We start from the raw sequence: 24,213 nt of genomic DNA on the forward strand, positions 1-24,213 counted from the left end.
AAAAACAACAACCATGTCAACTACATGGTCAGGGTCAGAGCGTTAACCCACAGTTGAGAAAATACAATTATGTATAAAGTTGTAAGTTTCGTACGTCACCACCCCCTGCTAGTACAGCAGAATGTCTTCGGATTTAGAATGCTAAACTCAGGCGTTCGATTCCCGTCGGTGGGCTCGGCAGATAGTCCGATGTGGTTTTGCTATAAGAAAAACACAAACACATGTACCTCACTGTTAATTTAAAGAGATACTTTATTTTTTGCTGTTAAATTATTATTTTTTAAACGGGTTTCACATTGAATTCAGTGCATATGGCAGGGCTGCGAAAAATTGTTCTGTACATTAAAAAGATTGGGGGGATAATATGAGTAAAATCAAAGCTAATATTAATGTTTATAATGCTTCTCACTGTATTTTATTGCTTTTAACAATATTTTGATTGCGGTTTTTAACATTGAAAATTAACGGTTAATATCACGTATTTTTACTATAATTTGTTTCACGGCGTGGGTTGTTTGAAGATTAATTAATTCATTATCTCCATGTACAGATAATAAATTATTTGCGCGATGAGTTAAAATTATTTCTGTAACTGAATACCTTTTTAACACAAAAACATCAGACAGAGATAGAGAGAAGCTCCTGTAATATTATGAATTATTGAATTTATCATGGTAAATTATAGTTTTCTGTCTTTATTTAGATTTTCTTCATTGACCTAATGATCTTAGATTTCGTTACGTTCTTCAAAGATGTGTGATTATTACGAAGACTAAAACATCAACTGGCTGGAATGTTATTCCAAGTGGTGAAGATGGCTTCAAGAAGATCATGCACTGTTTGGAATTGACGTCCATTTCAATATACTTCCCTTGCCATCCACCCCCAAACATTTTTAATGGGGTTCAGTTCAGGCGAACACGCTGGATGGTCCTAAAGAATCACGTTATTCGCCAGGAAAAAGTCCTTTGTCCTGCGGGTATTGTGGATTGCAGCGTTGTCATGCTGAAAGATCCAGTCATTTCCACACAAGCGATGGACTTCAGTCAATAAGGATGCTCTCTCCAACATGCCAATGTAGCCAGCTGCTGTTTGACGCCCCTGTATAACCTGAAGCTCCATTGTTCCATGGAAGAAGAAAGCACCTCAGATCATGATGAAACCTCCTCCACTGTGTCGTGTAGAAAATGCCTCCGGTGAGATATCCATATCGTGCCAGTAACTTTGGAAGCCATCTGGACCATCCAGGTTAAATTATTTCTCATCAGAGAACAGAACCTTCGTCCACTTGTCTACGTCCCATGTTTGGTGCTTCTCAGCAAAGTTTAGCCGAGCTATTTCGTGGTGTGGAAGGAGGCGTGGCCTTTGAAGACGTTTACGGTTTTTAAAGCCTTTCTCTCGAAGATGCTGTCTTATTGTTTTTGAGCTGCATTCTGCGTCCGTAAGGGCCTTAATATGGTTCGACGATCGGCTGGTGTCTTGCCGGACAACCTGTTAAATCCTCCTGCTCAATGCCGACCACTCTAAATTCTCGTTCCGTATCTTTCAGGGTCTTTTCAGAAATTTGCAACAGCAGTTTTACTACGCCCAATCTCACCAGCGATGGCACGTTGAGAGAGATCTTGCTTTTGCAGCTCGGCAATTCTGCCACGTTTAAACTCTGTCAACTCTTTAGCCTTTGTCATGTAACACAGGAGATGTCAGTGAGAGATGTTGACAACGCTAATGCTTGAATACAAATGACTAAATTACTAAATTTCGTTACGTGTTTACCGATTAACGCTTCGTTTCAGTGCGGTCTTAAACTTTTGACCAGCTAGTATTTAGGCTAATTTAATAGTGTTCACATTTTCTTTATTAAATACTAACAAAGTTTTTTATTTTTATTTTCCCTTTTCTTATTTTCTTCTTTCGAAACTCTACTCAACTAAGTGGTTGGGCCTAACAATGCAAAATGCATATTTTTTCTTTATGTTCATTGACCTAAAGATTTTGGTCAGCAGTATATATTAGGTTGAGGAATAATTCGTGAGCGTTTTTAAATAATTTCATTCAAGCATTACATGCAAGACTATACAATACTTCAATGCATGAACACATTACACCCAAAACGTTTATTATGATACTTTATTTCATGTAATACCTAGGTATATAATATGCATTGTTGTAAACGAAATTGCAAGAAATTAAATGCGAAAAGCAGATGGTGTCGAAAATGCTCGATTTTGTCCACTTGACATTCCATTTAATGAACTGAAAGTGAAAGCAAAAATTAAAGACATATGAAAATCAAACACACCATCTATTAGAGCAAAAAATTATCTACCAAATGACATGAAATATTTTGCGAAAGCGTTTCATTTATGAATATATTTTTTTAACTTGAAAAAACGCTCACGAATTATTCCTCAACCCAATATACAAGAAGAATATGTTAAAAACATATTTTTTCAAATTGAATGTCGATTTCTATTTTGAATGTCAAGATTAATTTCACAAATTGAGTACAAATGAATCAAACTAACCTAATATAGAACGTTAAAGTTACTGGAACTATTATATAAAGCATCATATTGTTTATCTCCAGTTGTTCGTTACAAAAGCTAGAATATTAATCATCAGCAGGTGGGTTATGAAATGTAGTTTACATGGTTTTAAAAATTTGGAGAAAAACGAAGTATTTACTATTGTATTGTCAACGCTCCTCAGTGCACAGCGTCATGTCTCCGAACTCACAACGATGGAAACCGGGTTTTAATACCCGTAGACAGTAAAGTACATTGTGTAGCCTTGTGCTTAACTTCAAGCAAATGAACAAAAACAGAAATACTTCTAATTTTTATTTTTACAATGTTAGTAGGATTTTTATCAAGTCGTTGCTGTTGTTTGTTCTAACTATAAAGGTGCATGAAGGGCTTTCACTGCTTTGCCTATCATGGGTATCGAAACTAGTTTTCTAGTGGTACACATCTGCAGACATTCTGCTGTACTACTGGGGGGGGGCTTTGTCAGCTCTCAAAAATATAGTTCAGTTATTCAAAATACGACCATCTAGGCTTAAATATTCCATTTTATGCAGAATACTTCTACTACTTCCTTTATTTGATTTAGTAATAATTGTTGTTTTGCTCACTAGGCTTTTATAATCTTAAGAAATCTTCCTTAGCTATATTCAAAAATTAATACTGAAGATTATAGTTATCAAAAGAAGTTAAAACTATTTTACGATCATCAGAAATTTCACGGTCTAATAATGTTACAATATGGGCTCGATTTCGCGCGGTGGAAAGAGAACATGTAACCCATTGAGCTGTTTTAGCTAAAATAAAACAAAGCTATGCTACCAACGTGAAGACCCCCAGTGACTCAGCGGTCTGTCTGTGGACTTACAACACTAAAAACGGGGTTTCAATACCCGTGGTTGGCAGAGCAGAGATAGCCCATTATGTAGCTTTGTGCTTAATTCAAAACAACATCAACTAGCTTGAATTATAATGTTGTTTAAATCGATTGTATAGACAATAAATTTTTGCAGAAAATTGCTTGAGTTGTAAACAACAACAAAAAGAAATATTTAGATTTTAATTTGATAAATCTCACTTAATGCATAATTATTTTAATTAAAAATAATAGCTTTTGAATTTCGCTTGAGGGCTATCTGCGCTAGCCGTCCCTAATTTAGCAGTGTAAACAAAACTAGTCATCACCACTCACTGCCAACTCTTGAGCTACTTTTTTACCAACGAATAGTGGGATTGACCAAATACATTATAACGCCCTCATGGCTGGGAGGGCGAGCATGTTTGGGGCGACTGAGAATAGAACGTTTTAATACGCTTGGCCATGCTGGGTCCGAAAATAACAGCATCCAGTAGTTTTGTAAATGAATCGTAAATCTGATACTATCTTAAATATGTTTATTTAAACGTGTTCAAAAGTGTTATTGGTTTACATCTTTATAAAAAATCTGAAGTTTAAATCTGTAATACTAACGTAATTAATTGTTCTTTTATCAAATCCAAGACCTCTATAAACAAATAGGTTAAAAACTTAAAGCTCCGCGGTGTCTCGGCTGTAAGTCTGAAAACTTATAAAAATAGGGTTTCGAAGAGCATAGGTGGTCCACTGTGTAGATTTGCGCTTAACAACAAAAACAAACAAATGAAAATCAAAAACGACATATTTTCATAGTAGTTACTTAACTATAAGTACCATAAACACTTTTAATGAAGTGAAAATTAAAGATGTATAGTATATGATAAAGTAAAGTTTGTCGTTAGTGAACAAAACAAAAATTTAGAATACAAATAAATATTTTCTATTAACATAAATTTTATTTTTAAAAGAGGACGCTGAAGTTTTCGAGGGTGTAAAGATGTGGTTTGGATTCGTGAAATGCTAGTAAGTTTTATGTGTTTCAGAGTATTATGTACTTTCAGTTTTACAGTTTATGGTACTTATGTACGTTTGATTGAATTGGGAACAGAATCCTTGTTTTAAGAATTGGAGAGGTAACAAGACGGAAGAAATAAAGCAAAATGGACGTAGAACACTTAGAGGCTGAGGCCAAAGCTACTGCAGCAAAACATGTAGCTAATATGCTTCAAAGACCAGATCAGCTAGAAAAAGTGGAGCAATACAAACGTCGTGTTATTCGAAAGAAGGTGGCTTTATATATATAATTTTAATTTAACGCTTCGTAAAAATAAATCTTAGAGCAGATATAACGATACTCATAAGTTATCTTTATTATAAATTCACAGTTATAACAAGCGAGTTTGAGAGCAATTAATTTTGAGGCTTTTCTTTGCACTCTTTCCAAAACATCAATATTTTTTTTTTAAGTATGGGAACCAAGTTTGTACAACATATTCCAAATGTGGCTTTACATAGATAGGTCTTATAACAAAATGTATCAGCATCCAAAAGCTCAAAGGAAGATCATATGATTCCAAGGGTTTGGTTGACCTACCTATTAACTTATGAAATACATCACTGTACTTCCAGATTTGAAGAATGTAACAACCCTAAATCTTTTCTAAGTATCATTAACAATTGGCTTAACCCCATTCATGAAATAAACTTGCTTGTATTACTTATTGCCAAGTGCATAACCTTACACTTTTCAATATTAAAATTTAGCATCCACTCTATGGCCTGGCATGGCCAAGTGTGTTAAGGCATTTGACTCGTAATCTGAGGGTTGCGGGTTTGAATCCTGGTTGCACCAAACATGCTTGCCCTTTCAGCCATGGTCAATCCCACTATTCATTGGTAAAAGAGTAGCCCAAGAGTTGGCAGTGGGTGGTGATGACTAGCTGCCTTCCCTCTAGTCTTACATTGCTAAATTAGGGATGGCTAGCACAGATAGCCCTCGAGTAGCTTTGTGAGAAATTCAAAACAACAAACAAACAAACAAACAAAACAAGCATCCACTCCATTGACTAATTTATTAATATCTTGAGATTAAACCTTAATTATTCAACCTGATCTTTAGTTCTTACTGTGAGCATTGATATTAGTAACTCTCACAGCAATCACAAGTTATAGAAATAGAATGGCAATTAATTTAATTATTGTTATTTTTATTGTATGAAAAACATGAATTTTTAATAAAACTTGTGTATCTTTTAGGCATCAGTGGAAGCAATGCTGAAAACAGCAATGCAGAGTCAGTTAGATGGGGTAAAAACAGGACTTAGCCATTTGGATACAGCTTTAAGTGACATCAAAGAAATAAAACAGAAGTGTGTAGTTTCATATATTTATTGAGACGTACTGAGGAGTGACATACAAAAGTTGAAATATACATGTATAGTTGATGAAATAATGTACATGTAGACATAATGATGTTTTATTAAACTTTCATTCAATTAAATTTCTCTCTGACAGCAAAACTTTTTAATCTTTACTATCCAAAAAATGTTACTTAAAAATGCTTGTAGATAAAATAGCACATGATTTTCAAGATAAAATATTTTATCTAACTTGTGAATATCTAACTTTGATAATATTTTATTTAGGTTTTCAAGCAGTAGGTAAATTTAAGTGTAGAATTAAGGTTATTATTTTAAAATCCAGTTATTTGTTTATTACACTATAAAAGTTAAGAAAAGTATTTAAATAGAAACTTGATTGCTACCTCCATGTTTCAAAAATAATTATCATTTATGCTGAATGAAAACCATCATTAATCTTTATTACTTGCTGAATAAGTTTAAAGTCTTTTAATGAATATATTATACACGAAACTTTTTTTTAACAGTGTAGTTTTAATGTCAACAGTGGGCTTTCGAGATATGCCTAAATACATATTTGTATATATTTAAGAAAACTAACCAATATTTTATTGCTAAATTGTTTAATCACAAGTTGGATAAAATGAATCCAAATTTTTGCATTTTTTCTATAATAGAAAAAAAAATATTTGGAATGTAGAGAAGATCAATGCCCAATAGATGAACAATTCATTTATGCTTTTGTAGTTGTATGTCACCAAGGATATGAGAAATAGTATCATAGGCAATGTTTAGCATTTAGTTTTGTGGTTCTTTCTGTATTCCTGAATATTTAAGTGTGAAATCGCACCACAAGTAACTTATGGCTGAGGGAAATTCTAATTGTGTATAAAGTAAACATAACAATAATTAGTAAATATTTTTAATGGGGTGAGTTACTGCTGTATATAATTCAAAATTTAGTAAAGTTAATCATAACTTATTACTACTATGAAATTGTTTCAGTTTAAGGGATATTGAAGACAGTTTCAAAGAAATACCTCGGCTTGTTGAAAAGCTCCAAGATGTGAGAGAAGAAAGTTTAAAGCACAGTCAGGTGGGTTTGTCAGTAAACTTGCATGCTTTAACCATTACATAGGCAGGTTAATTATGGTAATTTTCAGTCCAAACAATGTACAATGTCTGCCAGAAAAAAGTGTAGAGATCTTGTATAGTTAAAGTTTTCAAAGCATTAATGAAATGTATTATTTGTTTTATTCCAAATTAAGATTTAGGGTTTAAATTTTAATGGTGAACAGATTGACAAACCAACAACCAACCAACTTTTTTTTTCTTGAGGTGTATTTCAAAAATGAATGTTCTATCATTGCTACTTAGAAAATATATCATTGATAAGTTGGTGTTAATGTTGCTTCTTATGAACATGTCATCAGAAGTTATTGTGATTTCAACAAGTTGGAACTGTCTTTCGTAAAGAACAATGACAATGTTGCATGACCTGTTCCTAAACAAGGTAATTTTTCATAATGGAGACATAAACTGGCTTGTATAATCCAAGCATATTTCCTTTTTTAGGGTTATTTAAAGGACTGAGTGTATACCAATAATACATGGATACTAAAGGATTTGAAAGATAACATAACGGCAGAAATTAATGGGTTTGTCTACAAAAATTTAATATTTACAATGAAAGATGTCATCCTGAGAGCACCTCAATGTGTAGTGGATACCTACTGGATGTTATTGATCATACTCAATGGTTACAACATACCTTAATGAGCTGCAGTTTCATAAATAGTAAACACAAATTTTACCAACAAATGTTTCCTATTATTGCAGTATTAATTCCCTATGCTCCTTTTGGTGGAATAATGCTGGTATATTAAAACCCAACAAATGAAAGCTTTATATTCCATCTTGATCAAACAAATTTTATTTAATATTTTGAAAACAATCAAGGTGATGTTTTACAGGGTACTTAAATATATATAAAGAGTACTTCTGAATATGCTTTGTTTTTTAGAACTTTAATGTTTTAATATGAACTTACTTAAAACATAGAATAGTAGATATACTTGTAAAAATTATCAAAACTGTTACTGAGTTTGAATTAATTATTTATTTAATTAATATCTGATTAGAGCAAGTTGTTTTGTATAAAATTGTAGTTATCCTAAAATGTAAGTATTAAGCATAAGAAAATAGAAACTTTTATTACTACATATTCAAATATCACTTAATGCCTTTTAATTAAAAGTTTTCATTTTTTTGTCAGCTTAAAAAGTTTGTTATAAAGTTAAAAAAATTAAAGCATGACATATATTAACTTTTATTAAACATTAATTAATAATGAAATTAAGTTGATAAAGGTATATTAAATTTAATTCTAAATATGTAAACTTGAAGTGATGTACACATTCACAACTTTGTTGTGACTTTTTGTTTGAAACTAAAGGAAAATAAAATTTACAGCAATAAATTATAGTCATTAGAAATTCAATGTACTATTATATATAGTCTAAATTTAGTTGTCTTTTAATCTCTATACTGAATGTGGCATATATCAAAATTATTGGTCTTAAAAAACCTTTGTAAACTGAATTTTTTTTTAGAAGTTGCATGTATAAGCTTGTGGTTTAGTTTAACCATCAATATTTGTTTGTAAATAACTTGAATTAGCAATCATTTTGGAATAAATGCTGTTTCCTTCTGTACTTTTATTAACTTAATTAATGTATTGCAAAGCTGGAAGGGATAACCAAAGAGTAAAGAAATGCTTGTGTCCAGTTTTACACTGTAACTGAAGTAGTCAAAACTACAGTTCTTTAATTTCTTTTTTTTTTAATATAGAAATAATGCTGGATAGTTCAGAACATTTTTTTTTTTTTTCAGTATGCAGCTGCTATGGAAAACCTGAAGCACATTTTCAATGTCCCTGAGAGTGTGCAGAAAACCCAGGAATGGATTTCAGATGGAAAACTTCTGCTCGCTCATCAGTGGTATGGTTTCATTTTTTTCTGTTTACTGAAAATTATTTTTTGTTTTTATTATGTGTTAATAATTGATTTAGTTTGTATATGTAGAAATAACAAATTGTAACATATTACATTTCTACTATTATTTCATTACAATAATTATATTGTTAACAAAAACCTTACTTGATGAGAAACAGTACTCATCAGCCTGGATGGGAGGCAGCACAAAGAGAATGAAATAGACTTTTATTTAATCCTGAAAATTTAACCATGAAGCAAAGAATAGAGAATTTGTTAAAATATGGAGTTATTTTAGGTTGCTTGGCATGATAAGACATCTATCAATTGATGACATTTGAAGCAAATAACACTTGGTATACACATTTTAGTTTTAAGTCAGTTGTTGTTTATAACCATGTACCCAATGTAATGAAAGGCAGGTCTTAACACCAAATAACAAAAGTAACTTGCCATAATCACAAATTAGGTGTTGGCACAACTAGTTTCTGAAAATCAGAGTTAAACGTTCTTGAATGTCAGTTCTGATAGCCTGACAACAAAAGTAATGCACTTCATTCAAAAGTTAATAATTTACTTATCAGTTATTATGCACTTCAAAGTGCAAATGTATTAACACCAAAAATATTATTGTATGTTCTTTTGTGATTTGTTTCAGAATTGTAACCAACATTTCATGTAAGAACACAACTGTGTTCTTATAATGAACAATAAAAATCTGGTAAAACATTTACTTTTTTGATTATTTATTCATTTGGAGAGCTATTTGGAAGTAATTATTTCAATTGCACTTCACTTATGCTGGGTAGTTGGGCAACTCTTAATTTTAGGCTTTTTATACCTGTGTTTTACCAAATGCTTTTGATTCTCAAGGTTTAATAACCATTATTCTGTGCTACTGGCTAGTTTTTCACATGTTAATAATAAATGTTCATAGGCATTTTGTTGTCTAGTTTGTACTATAATGACCTAGGGAATAATAATTACAAATACATGCTTGAAACAAAGTTTCTTTCAACATTTGAAGATAGCTGGGCACATAAAAAAAAAGTTAATTACTTTAAAAAGATAAAGCAACAAAATGCACGCAAGATGATAAGACTAATAAAGGTTAACAAAATCCATTTGAAATTTTGTTAAATTTATTAATATATGGGAATAATAAATAGAGATATTTTTATTTTCATGATAGGTTAATTTAAAAATTGAGTGTTTCAAAGTTACAGGTATATTAAAGTATTAGGAGTTTTCTAATTAAGGAGCAGTTGAAAATACTTGCAAGTTTTTTTAATATATAGGTAAACAATTGTTTTACACAAAATGTTTGAACACACATATTTGTAGTATATGGATAAAACATAATTTGTCCATCATTAACTGACTTTATTTCAAAAATTAGAAGCATGTAAGAATGTTTGCACATTGTGTATTATTCTGACATATCAATTACAAGTGCTGTTTTCTATGACTTCTCTCATTAGCTGCTGATTATTCTGTGTTATTATTATCTTATTTCAATATTAGTAGAGTTCATACTAAACTTCTCTTAAGTAAAATTTGTGTTCAATATGTCATTAATGTTGCAAAATTAAAAATTTTAAAAACATTTTACATTTTCCATTTTGAATATTTTTGGTTGTTTTCATCTATCAACACATTTCTCTCTCTGTAGTCTTGCTGACTTAGAAAATTCCCGAGATGATTTGCTTTTTGAGATGCACAAGCTTCCAAATCAAAGCCCTACTGACAGGAATGTATGTTCTCTCTTTAACATTTTAACCTTTAGTTTTTATTTATTGTTTTGTAAAATTTAATTTACATTCCATAAGTAAGGTATACTGTATTCTTTATTGTTGCTTTCAGTAACAGTATTGCTTATATTATTTAGTATATCAAATATAATTACTTTAATTTTTTTTATTGTTTATTATTATACTTTTACCCAAAAGATTGTTTTGCATTGTTAGCTTAATATATTTATCTGGGATTAACTTTAATCTTTTAAGTTGGCCAAACTTTATAAGTATTGTAGGAATTACAGCTAAAAGTATTGTTAATGGTGGTGGTGTATCATACTGATGAAACAATACATTTTAATTTATTTAAGTAAGAACATTAAAAAATATAATGAATTAGCTATACTCATTACCAGGATGAATTTTAGTTTCATTCTAAGCAAGTAGCTTGGCTCTTATAGGAAGTTAATGTTAATGAAATATATATCTATGTATTTTAAAAGCATTTTTTCTTCACCTTTGGATGAAGGTAATGAAATTTTGATGAAGTATTGACTATAAAAACACAAATAAATTAAACTAAAGAAGTTAAAACTTAATTGTTTTAAACTGAATACAGTATTATAATAATAGTATAAATGCTTTGGAATCTCAAGACAATGTCACAACTTTAAATGATGTATGTTCAAAATCTTGCTGAAATCAAGTGTTTAGTAAAACACAGATCAATAAATATTTCTCTTGACTCATTCAGAGAGCATCAAAGTTGAATAGAAAAATATTTTAACCTTAAAGTACTTGTGGTCCTCTTGAGCATTTAATATACTTTCAAAGTTGATGTTTCATATCCTGAACAGTTGGTGAAATTTGAACAAATTTTAATAAGTGCAACATAATAATAATAATTTCAAAAGTTTTAAAAAATCAGACATGGAACACCTATATAACTCTTAAACCATTTGTCTAAACTGAACAAAGTTTCAGTAACCCTTTGGCAGTTGGCTTGGTATAATATACGAGGTCTGTTCAAAAAATACGCGGACTGTTTAAATTGTGCGGCTCCAGTTGGTTCCAGGGGAATCCGCTTGGTGTTGCTAGGTTCACACAGATCAGCTGATTATGATGCCATTTCCCGATTGCAGATATCTTCATTTGTGTATTAGCTACGCGGTTTTAAGTGAAGTGCGATTTTTTTGTTTGACGGATTTCAGAATGAATGACCTGAAGGAGCAACGACTTGCTGTGAAATTTTGTGTTAAACTTGGAAAATCTGCGACTGAAACTTTTGCTATGCTTAACACGGCTTACGGTGATGTTGCTATGAAGCGTTCGGCATGTTTCAAGTGGCATGAACGTTTTAAGGATGGTCGACAGTCCATTGAAGATGATGAGCGTCCTGGACGTCCTTCCACGTCAACTGACGACCCACACGTCGACAAAATCAACACCCTGGTGCGGGCAAATCGACGTCTGACTGTCAGGGAGCTTGCTGAAGAGTGTGGGATATCAGTTGGATCTTGTTACGAGATTTTGACCGAAAAATTGAAGATGCACCACGTTGCTGCGAAATTTGTGCCACGCCTGATGACAGACAAACAAAAAGCCCATCGCGTCCATGTTTGTCAGGAACTGCTTGATTGTTCAGAAGAAGATGAAAACTTCTTGTCAAGGATTATAACAGGTGATGAATCATGGGTTTATGGTTATGATATTGAAATGAAGGTCCAATCGATTTAGTGGATGGGTGAAACATCCCCCAGACCCAAAAAAGCTCGCCAAGTTTGATCCAAGGTCAAGGTGATGCTGACAGTTTTCTTCGATTCTAAGGGTGTTGTTCACCATGAGTACCTCCCCAAAGGCTCCACAGTGAACGATACTTACTACATTGAAGTTCTGAAACGTCTGAGGGACGCCATCCGTTGCAAAAGGCCAGAAATGTGGAGGAGTGGCAACTGGTTTTTCCATCACGACAACACTCCAGCCCATTCAGCCCTCAGAACTCGTGAGTTTTTGGCCAAACACTCAATCACTGTTCTTCCCCACCCCCCCTACTCATCTGACCTTGCTCCTTGCGATTTTTTCTTGTTCCCCAAACTCAAAAGACCCTTGAAAGGAAGAAGATTTGAGACAATTCCTGAGATTAAGGCAAATGCGACGAAGGAGCTGGAGGACATTACAAAAGAAGCGTACCAGGACTGTTTCAACAAGTGGAAACACCGTTAGGATAAGTGTGTGCGTTGGGGAGGAGAGTACTTTGAAGGGGTCCCAGACCTGTAACTTCTAAATAAAGTACATTTTGTTTTATGACGTCAGTCCGCATATTTTTTGAACAGACCTCGTATATGAATTCATCTACACATTTGCACACATTAAGTATATGCACTATAATTTGGTGGACGTTTAGTAAAGATTACAAGTATTTTGTACACATAAAATAAGATTTTTAATGAAATCATTTTTTACTAGAGATTTATTTGTGAAAATATTGTGTCTGTTTCATGATTAGTCTAAGTGGAAAGCAATTTCATGTTATAATTAAAAAACTATTCTTTGTATTAAAAATCTTAAATATTATTTGTTTAATCTCTAAAACCTTCTAAATACATTTCAAACATTTGTTTTTGGTACTCTAATTATTTGGGGTCTGTCACTTGACCAGCATTTTAACCATCATAACAAAATTAGAAAATGAATATAAATTATGTTTTTCTACTTATGCTGGAATGACTACATATTTTTTATTATACTGGCCTTCCAGTTATGCCTAGCAAACATTACATAACATGCATTGATGTGGTGCACGTGCATTCATGTTGTGTGTCTAATAGTATAAAAGTGAGATTTAATGTCTTACCTGCCTTGGCTGTGTTTTAGTGGACTAGTATTTTGTAATGTGCAGTTACATTTCAATTATTATACATTATATATGTATATAGATTATTATTATTTAGAAATAAATTATTGAACTTAAAATTTTTATTAAAATATAGAACAATAAATGGATAAGTAAAGCAAACAATTATCTCTTCTTGTTATGACCTTTGAACTTTGTCGCTGCTGGACATAGGTTGCTAAGTTTTTAAAATTTCACAAGTGGGGAATATCAGACAAATTTTCTTTTAGGTTTTATATATACAGTTGAATAACCAAAAAATCATAAATAACTACACTGATACCATAGAATTCTACTATTATTTACTAAGCTTAGTAACTAAGGTGTATTTAGATTTAAAAAAAATATGAAACTTTGAACAAACTAAAAACACAACCAGTCTTCTTGAAATCTTTGTTTGAAAGAATGTGGTAGCCTTTCCACAGATTAAAATGGCTAAGAAAACTGCTAGGGGACATTCTAAACTGTCGATTAATTATTCATATCTTGTATATTGAAGTAAGTATATGTAAGGGACCATTTCCAGAAATGGAAAGAGGTGAGCAGGACCATTGTGTTTGATTCAATACATTAGCCACATCTTGGCAAAATAAAAATATATGAGGTTCTTATTTTACATTCTAGCTTGTTAATATTAGTAATTTGAGTTCCTAATTTGCGCAAAACCTCAGCCCTAGTATTTTGGCACCACAAACATCTACTTTTGAACAGTGCTGTATTGAACATACCATATGACTCACTAAAATCTATGTTTAGGTGTGTTCTTTTAGTATTTACTTTTAAATTAAGAAGTGAACTCATATATAATATAAAAGTTTGAATTATAATCTACTATTTGATTCCAAACTTATTAACATAAATTCATAAACTAGTAGTTCAATAACATTTTGAATGCAAGTTGACAAACAAGATGACATGGCCTTTCACCCGTGAACTATTGCAAAAAGGGTTAAAGAATTGAGTATTTTGTACAAATCTGTATTATTTTGAATTCTAAATTAAAATTATTATATCAAAAGCTGTTGGTTTAACTGTCTGTGCTAAAATATGCAGCAAAAGAAATACTTCTTGGATCATTTAAACATGTTTCAAATTTATTACAGTAGTATTTCCAAAGTTCCTTTTTTAAATTGATTGAAACTTCACAAACTACATGGTATTATGTAACCTCTGGATCTTTTATAAAATGTTAAAAATGTGACTTGTCTTTCTAAATAAAATTTTAATAAACAACTAGTGGTAAAATAGTCTAAGTGCTTTATGAATGATTCGTTCTTGAACCAGTTCTTTCATACAACTGGTTTACATCCAATGAAGTTAGATAAGAAATGCAGTAATTACAATAATCTAGACAATTTAAAAAAATTTTAAATGTGAATTGTGGTAATTATTAAAGTATCAGTCTGAAAAATATTACAATTTAGTAATATGCAGAGAGTTAAGTACATCATAATAAAGTTATTTTAAATGTATAAATTAGCAAGTCATGTGTATCAGAAATCATTGTTAAAAGCAATATTATCTCACTGATGTGAAATGATAAATTCTAATCTTTATAAGTAGAAATATAAATTTATATTCAGAAATGCTATTCACCTCTGTACTAGCAAGAGCTATTACCTTGTGTGCACTGCTATTTAAGTTCCTCTGCATGCCACAAGTCTTGGTTAAAGTTTTCACCTCTACACATGTCAACAGGTATTGCACCTACATACAATGTAACAATGATTAGAATATAGCCATTAATAGAGGGGTGACACATCTTTTATCAGTACTGATTCCTGTGAGCAACAGTGTGTGAACACAGGCTTATTCTTTCCTTAGCATTTCTTGTTTTGAAATGTGTTCTTCATAAGATTTACCAAAAATTTTGAACGTATTGTTTTAATCTTTTGTTAATGTTTGTCTTATTTTCCTTAATTTGTATGATTATCTGATAGACCATCACTAAATTTTAAGTTTATGAGTGGAAACTTTCAGTTGAATTATTGTAATTTGGGTTATCTTATGATTTACTTTGTACTTTGGGGGACATTTTGGGTTTCATTCAGTAACCTTTAAGGTCATCGTTAGGCTTGTGCATCACCACCATACCTAGATCATTCCCTTTATAACTGAGACAAAAAGGTAAATAAATAAATATGAAAAAAATTTAGTCTTCATATATAGACCAAAAATGAACCACCAAATGTTTCCTTGTTTCTGTTGTGGAGACCAGAGGCATTTATGGACAGTCATGTGATTACCATTGTACACCATGTTGTTAGTTTCATTTTGATCTCAGATCCTGAATTTCTGATCTTCTGGTTTTGTTTCTTTATTTGAGGCTGCTTTAACTATTTAGTTATTTACTACTGCTTTCATGCCAACCTTTGTCTTACTTTCTCTTCTCAGTGTGAATTAGATAGTTCTTTCTTTGTCTTTCACCATTTAGATACCACAGAGTGTTTTTTGTTTTTTCTTCAATTATTTTTTGCTAAATTTCAGATTCACCTGTTGCATAAGCCTTATATACCTGAATTTTTTTCTTTTAGTTTATGAATCTCTTTTTTTAATTTTTGTTTACTTTATCTACATTTATTCATCTTAAGAGCACATACATGTTTGCCTCTTTGTTCCTAATTTTCTTCTATTTTATTCAAGTTACCTTACTTTCTGTGTTGTACTTTGGTAGGTTGCCTTACTTTTTGATTTTCATCTTTTTCAGCCTCCTTACCAGGACCTCTTCCTGCTCTGTGTTTTCTTTGGTTTGTCCACAGTGAGCAAACATTTGGTTCTCAGTCCTTTTCTTTGATTTGGATATGGCCCCATTCTTTTTTCAATGGGTCCATTTAATTTTCCCTTGGAGACTACATTCTTGAGGCCTATTAATCCACTACTCTGTGACTATGTAATCTTTACTTGTCCGCTTTAGAGTTATGGCATCTTGTTTCTTATTGTTGGTTCCACTTCTGTTTACAACCCCTACTGTATTTCCTTCCTTTAGGCAACTTTCTTAGCCTAACCATTGATGTTCCTTGGTTTCTATTTTTCAGGTGGGAGTGTGAACAACCATAACACAAGTTTCCCATTACTTGCATCACAGGGAGGTTTCTCCCACCCTGAGTTTTATCTTCCTCCATTTGACATTCTCCACCATTTACAGTATTTCTGATGATGGGTTGCTTATTTTTCTCTTTTTCAGATCTATCATTTATCTTAACAACATTTATTTATCTCTTATTATGGAAATGATGGACATTACTGAGCACTTGGTGCTGTCTTTCAGGGAACACCTAATTAAAATTCACATTGAGAATAGAAGTACAGAAGGTATTAAGTTCATCTGTTCCTGTTCAATACTCAGTGGGGTTTTCTGCAAAATTGCTTCAGTGAAGCCTGTATATATGTATCATCTTCCAAGCTATTTTGCATTTGACTTGGGTCCTGCAGTTGCCTCAGGTTACAGTTCTGAAATATTACATCCTGCACCTGATTTTTATGGTAGAGACTATAATGTAATGATTATTACATTATAGATTGGCAAAACGCAAATGCAAACTAAAGTGGCAGGGGTTTAGTTTAGAGAGAGAGAAATCAGAAGAGTTCTCTCTCCAACTGGGGTGTTCAGGAACGTTGTAGTTCCTCTTCGTCCCCTTACATGAGAATTTTTTAAAATATCCGTGGAATTTTTACTTTGTTTTTTAATATTTCAAAAATGGAGTGGGGTATTTGTGAGTGAGAGGAAGGACGGGAGAACTGGACGAGAGCAGCGAAAGTGAAGTGAGCCAGACCTTGGCTCGAGGATGGAGTACACTGGCAGCTGGCGAATTGATTTTTAAAATTTACTATGATTGATTAGATACCCTGTGACTGGGTAAACGGCCCTTTTTGGAATGAGGCTGGGACCTGCAGGTCCGATGCCAGAGATTTTGCTGTGGGGGGAAACGGGAGTACCCCAAGAAAACCCACTTTCACGGCCTGGGCACCGAATAATCTACCCAGACCATGCCCAGAAGTAGCTGGGAAGAAAAAAAACAACAACAAACAAACAAACAAAAAAAAACAACTGATGAACTATGTTGGTGGTATACGTGGAAACTGTTAGCTGCAGTCTTGTAGATCAGGTGGTAACTTCGTCATGAACTTGTTTCCACACTTGAAGTCCATTGGTGCAAGTGAAAAACGTGGTCTTGGTGGTGGAACTGCTGGCTGTTCTTCAGTGAGTTGTTCTTCGCTGGTCTGTGATGCTTTGTTTCTTCTCGAGATTTTGGTTTGAGTTTTCTGCGTGGAGGTAGATTGTTTTTCAGCTTGTACTGTTGCATCGATGGTTATCTTGGTAATGGTTTGAGTCTGGCTGGTTGTTGAATTCTGTGAAACTGGGATTGAAGTCTGGCATGAACTGTCCTTTTTCTTTCTTGAACTACTGGAACTTGGCGTGTTGCTAACAATGGGAGTTGTCATCTTCTGAGTCAGGTTGTCTGAATCTGTCTTCATGTTTTTTTTAATAAGGTCTGGACTCGGCGGTATTTTGATTGTTTCATGTTGGACAATTTCCGTTGGTTGTTTGCGATATCTAGGTGCTTTGTTTGAACCATTATTGAGTGGTCGTCGATGTGGGCGTTCGGCTCTAAAATGAAATATATGATAATAACAGCCATCACGTAAAATACAGTCAGCACTGTACTTCAACGTTGTCACTATCTTCATGAAGTGTGTGGGATGATTACTGTTCTTGGAATAAATTTGATGAACTGCATATACCTTGGCTTGTATTTGGGTTCTATGGTTTGTCTAATTTCTTCTGGTTGAATTGATGGGTCGATGTCCCTGAGGAATACAGAATAAAGATTGACTGGACTTTTAGTGGGGGAACAAATTACTTTAAATTCAGTGTTCCATGGCTGGCACAGATAAATTTGGTCTGCAGTAGTAGCTGGTTGGATGAGGATTCTGCCCCGGCGTAAAATATGGGTCCTGGACGGTTCGATGGTTGCCCCAAGCTTGGCTCGGGCAATGAACATGGCGACTTGGTACGGCGTGAGGTTTGGCGGTAGGCCATCGACGATTACCGGCGGCACTAACGGCCTGACTGGCGAGGATGAACGTTTTGTTCTGAATAGCATATTGGCGGAGATATTGGCACGTCTGACTTGCTCAGTGACTAGCTGAGGTCTCCTCCTACTAAAACAAAATGGCATCCAATTTGCAAGAGAATTGTTTATAATACGTTTCCCAATTATTTTTCGAAACCAGTTTTACGACGTGAAAACTAATTAAATCGGTTTCACGTACTCTTGAACTCTCTCTTCAAAGTTCTTTTCAACTTTCCCTCACGGTACTAGATTTACTAGATTAATAGATTGGCATGTGAAGAGATGGGAGTTTTATTCAAAGCTTGTGGCATGTGCAGGACTTTTCACTGCAGTATGTGCTAGATAATAGAGCTTATTGTTGCAGAGAGTTGAGTATCTATTTGCAAACAAGTAAGGAAAATGTGAACTTTAATTAGTTATACTGATTGCTTGATTGATTTTTAATTTTCTTCTAAGTGCATATCCTTCTCTGATCAGTAGTTAATATCAGCAAGTTCAAAGTAATTAGTGTAAGATTAAGTAATTTATGCAAAAGTTAATTCTCTTTATATAGTGAGTTACAATTAATACTTATAAGCACGTGTTTCTTTTGAGAAATAACCAGAGTATAAATTAAGTTGAAAACCTTTTGCAGTTGGAATTAGAGCTGGGCAACTAGTGGAATTTGATAATTATATGTCTGGCTCATTAATTGGTTACATTTAACTAATCGATTATTCTCATATAAGACTTGAATAGTTGGAATAATGAAAAACTGCAATAATAAGAAACACAAATTTTATTTAAAATAATTGATTATTTATGTGGTGCTAATTAATACTGGTAGGTAATTGATTATATTGATAAACTGACTTAATCATCCAATTCTACTTAAAATATGTGTAAAATGACGAAGTGACTTTATGATGTCTGTGTCATAGTTCACTGAACCAATTAAAATTCTCTATAGCAGTATATGCTTAAAAACAACATATAAAGTTTATTAAAGTTCTTGTGTCTTTCTTACTACTACACACTTTTTTTGTATTTTTAGAAATATAATACCCAGAATATGAAATTGCTGTGATATTCCTCATATTTTTAGTATTACATTTTGATATGTTTAAAAATAATTATTTGAATATGTTACAAAATATTATTCTGTTTTTTCTTTGTGCTTGTGATGTAGAATAACATAATATTTTTATTTATCTTAGATGCTAAAACAATACTTCTCTGATGTTGAAAAACTTTCTGAAGATCTGGGCAAACAACTTTGGTTAATACTTCGTCGTACCCTGAACTCTGTTCGCAAAGAACCACAGGTCATTGTAACAGCTCTTCGAATAATTGAAAGAGAAGAGAGAGCTGATGAAGCTGCAATTGCCAGACATCAGACCACTGGGTTTATGCCAACAGGACGTCCAAAGAGATGGAAGAAACGTTGTTTCGAAATTTTAGAAATGTCTGTTCAAGATAGGTTAGAAAAAAAAATATTATATATTTCACAGTGTTACACAATTAAGGTTCTGTTTTAAATTTTAGTAAAAAGAAATCTGAATTCTACTTTTGTAAACTGCTAGTTTCTAGTGAGAACCTCATTATGATTTGATAATTCTATTAACCCTTCTAGAGTATTGTGATTAAAGTACTTTTTTGTGAAGCTAAGTAAATTGAAACTATATTTTTAACATTATTTAAGATAATTGTTATTGAGTATAGTGGCAAAATAATTCAAATTCAACTTTGAAGTCTTTGAATATCAAAATTATCAGTGTTTCTTTTTCTTACAGAATCAGTATGAAACAATTTTATTCATTCACTACCAGTATTAAGTTGTTAAAAATTCTATAATGTTTTATTACTGCAGTCACTAGCAAGTACATTATTAGAAGTATTATTATATCACTCAACCTTTGAAATAATTTCATCCAAACTGTATACAATGGCAAATTAAATAAAGCTGTGTTATAAAAACTGCAATACAAAAAACAAAACTTAAATGTTTTACTCAAATTTTTCATTTCACGTATATTTTTAGAATTGTTGAATAATCAACAGTTTTATTTTATTCAAATTACAAAGATTTATTCATTTTTTCTCTATTTTTGTTTATTTCTTAACCACCTTTTTTATCTGTTAACCAGTTGTAAAAAGTAATAATTTAAAGGATTTAGAATATTTCCATGAATCAGTTTGTTTGATTTAAATATGGTGTACATTTTTAATTGTTACAATATAAGATAGACAAACTGTGTTTAATATATGTTGATGAAAATTAGTTTGATCGGATTTTTTTCTTGTTAGGATTGAAGGAAACCAATTTGAAGAAAGATCAGAAAATAAAATGTGGTTGGTTCGACACTTAGAAGTCACCAGACAACTTATTTTAGAAGACTTAAAAGTAGTAAAGGCAAGATTATGTTTAACAAATTGCTTGTTTGATACTAAGTACTCACCAAACAACAGTAATTTCTTACTGTTTCTTATTGATAGTCATGAGATATTAGTCAAAAATAAACACACTTTAGTTTTATTATATGGGCTACTGCATTAACTCTTTCCATATGGGTATCCTTTTCTGTGCATGTCACAATGTTTTACTGAGTTATATTCAAAATTTAATTGAAGCACTTCCTTATCATGGTGTATGATAAAACATAGCAATAATTTAAATTTTAATATTATAGTTATCAATTTCATAAAGTAATATTAAGAAATGGCCCAGCATAGCTAGGTGAGTTAAGGCATTCAACTTGTAATCTGAGGGTTTTGGGTTTGAATCCCAGTCACACCAAACATGCTTGCTCTTTCAGCCATGGGGGTGTTATAATGTGACAATCAGTCCCACTATTCATTGGTAAAAGAGTAGACCAAGAGCTGGTAGTGCATGGTGATGACTTGCTGCCTTCCCTCTAGTCTTGTACTGCTAAAATAGGGACGGCTAGTGCAGATAGCCCTCGTGTAGCTTTGTGCCAAATTTAAAACAAACAAACAAACAAAATATTAAAAAAAGTTCTCAATTTCTCTTAGTATCTGAATTGTGTCATTCATTTGCTTTCTAATTTCTTCTCTAATTTATTTAACACACATCTGAGAAGTATGAAATTTTATGTATCATTACTATATTAGGCAAAGCATAATTTTTATTATCTTCAATGTTGTTAATAACAGAGCAGTAAACTTGAAACTCTGACTCCTCTTCCTGTGCTTACTTATTACATTTTCTCTTTCAGAACTTCCCAATAATTTTCTCTAACATTTAACATTATGTATAACCAATAGAAACCCAAAGTTTTTCTTTATCAAATGACTTGTGTTACATTGTGTACTGTACAAGGAATTGTCTATTTTGCTTCCACTGTATACTTTATTCCCATAATTGATCTAATATCTAATTGATTTTGTCATATAGTAAGAAAGCCAGAAAAATTGTAATAGTCATGAGAGATTATCTGTTTTTTCTCAGTATCCTGTGTTCTTTTGTGCATTATGTAATTTAATAAAAGTATTAGTTTAACATGTTCAATGACATATGTGCACTTTTTTTTAAGGCTGATTCATTATCCATATTAAGGAACTAAATCTATGATATCTCAAGAAAATCAATATTTTATATCCAGGTCTCTTATCTTAAGTTTTGCCATTATAATATTCAGTGACTGTAAAGGACTTTATATGCTACCATTTACAAGAGAGTTCCTGCACAGTATTTTACTTCTCTCTTATGTGTCTGTTTAGATACTATATGACAAATATTTGCATAGAAATTTGGGCCATATTCATTTGAGAAAAGTTTTATTAAGTTCCATCAAACTAGATTTACTGAAGTGTAATTTTCTAGTTTCCATTTCAAACAGTTCATGCTATGATGTTGAAACAAATAATTATAATTAATATATTTCTTTTATGTTTGTCATCATTGTATAAAACAAATTCTAAAATGTTACTCCCAGAATTTATATTATTATTTTTCTTGCTAGACATCTTATTGATCGAAAATGTGAAACTTTAATTATACACACAAATAATTTAACAAAATATATAAATTTAACTTTTATATTGAAATACTGTTGGACAATTTTGAATTTAGGTATCTGTTGTAAGAATAAACATTATTTCCTAACGTATTCACTGCTTTTAACACCTTCTTTAGATTGAAGTGTGTAATTATTATTTTTCTAGCCATGACTGAACAGCTTGTAGAACACCCTGGAGTTTTTTGTTTTTTTCAAACTTTTAGCTCTAACTCTATCATCTCTCAACTGACTTGAGATCTAATTTTAGTTTTGGATGCAGGAAGTCACCTCTTTGATCATTGTATTCTAATCCTGCCTAAAAGAATTTCAATTTGAGGGTAGACTGGTAGAGATCCTGATGAGTAATAAAATCAAATCAGGCATATCTGAGCTCCACATTTGGTGTTGCTGACACACAAAAATAAAGCTAATAAAAAGGGAAACTCAAAAGATTGCATTGGTTAATTTACTCCAAACTTCAAGAGCTATTGTTACTGAGGATTCCCTGTTGTGTATGTGTGGCAATCATTTGAATCTTTTCAAATGTTGTTTTTTACTATAGCCAAACATATTAATCAGAAAGCCAAAATATAAAAATATTTTATTATTTGACAGAAGAATTTTGCCTGTGACCAGTATTTTCACAAATCAACATAATGATGTCTATTGGCTTAAGTGCACTGTTTCCATTAATTGGGTTGGTCATGTCTCAGTAGTTGGTGTGCTTGACTGTGGATCTGCAGGCCCATTATTTGCATTTTATTACTTCAAATAAACAAATTGTGCTATGGATACATTACAATAATAAAATTAATTTCCACAGTTTGGTCAAACAAGACTAACCCAAGAATAAGTAGTGGGTACTGTTAACTAGCTGTCTTCTCTTTAATCTCTTAGTTTAAATTTAAAGATAAATAATGCAGTTAGCTTTTGGCCAGCTGTATGGGAGTACCTAAAAATAAAGAAACAGACCCATTTATTATATTTGGATACCTACAAAATGTATGCCGAATTTCCAGTTTTTTTGTGTTTTATTACAATTATTATACTTCATGTTAATAAAGTTTAATCTGAAATTCATAGTATTTATTACTCAGAAACCTCTCATGGAGGTTTGAATGCATGGAGCTGATTTAGCATATGCGTGTTTTGACTGTCGTTGTTTTTCCTTACCAACAAAGTTTGTCATTTAATAAGTAATTGCTATTTATTTTCTTGGAAATAATTATTCCACATATAAAGATTTGATTTAGAAGTGTTTTCTGAAGTACTTATTCCATGTAATACTGTTTATTTCAGACTGCTTGTGTTCCATGTTTTCCACCTTCCTATTACATAGTTGAAAAATTTGTGAAGATGTATCATGATAGTCTATCCAAACATGTAAGTTGTTTTTAACAGGAGCAGAATCAGAACATTACTTTGTGTTTTATTGCTTTCTTCTGTGTGGGTTGGATCTAATTTGGTAGTGGTGTTCTTTGATTGGTATAATATCATTGCCTGCAAACTTTTCTATTCTTACATCATGCACCTTTATTTTGTGAAGAAGGGGGGGGGATACATCAAACAACACATTGTGTTTTAATACATGTTCATATAACTTGGAATACTTTGATCAGAGAAACACAACAGCCTTTGTACCTGTAACACCACAATTGCTCAAGAACATGAGCCACAACCTGAGCAAATGACTGATGTTGTGTTGTAATATGAACAGTGCAAATGTTGAATATTATTTACCAATTCTCATGTTTCCCACTTAATCACATAGAACCATTTC

At 32.1% G+C, this 24,213-nt stretch overlaps 1 protein-coding gene across 3 annotated transcripts in view; it reads left to right on the top strand.

The window, feature by feature from the left end:
* The first annotated feature begins 4,269 nt into the window (after positions 1–4,269).
* Sec6 (Exocyst complex component Sec6) overlaps positions 4,270–24,213 on the top strand; it is a 37,384-nt gene continuing 17,440 nt past the window's right edge. The window contains exons 1-8 of one of the 3 annotated variants that reach the window (XM_076450759.1): positions 4,270–4,401; positions 5,635–5,747; positions 6,744–6,834; positions 8,631–8,737; positions 10,404–10,485; positions 19,632–19,894; positions 20,722–20,827; positions 23,733–23,816. In XM_076450759.1, the coding sequence (XP_076306874.1) occupies positions 4,396–4,401; positions 5,635–5,747; positions 6,744–6,834; positions 8,631–8,737; positions 10,404–10,485; positions 19,632–19,894; positions 20,722–20,827; positions 23,733–23,816 (852 nt within the window). In that variant the 5' untranslated portion in view covers positions 4,270–4,395. Of the gene's footprint in view, positions 4,665–5,634; positions 5,748–6,743; positions 6,835–8,630; positions 8,738–10,403; positions 10,486–19,631; positions 19,895–20,721; positions 20,828–23,732; positions 23,817–24,213 lie in introns of all 3 variants that reach the window. The other 2 variants (XM_076450758.1, XM_076450760.1) reach the window with 2 other exon arrangements.

This window comes from Tachypleus tridentatus, chromosome 8, assembly GCF_004210375.1.
Source record: "Tachypleus tridentatus isolate NWPU-2018 chromosome 8, ASM421037v1, whole genome shotgun sequence".
NCBI lineage: Eukaryota > Metazoa > Arthropoda > Merostomata > Xiphosura > Limulidae > Tachypleus > Tachypleus tridentatus.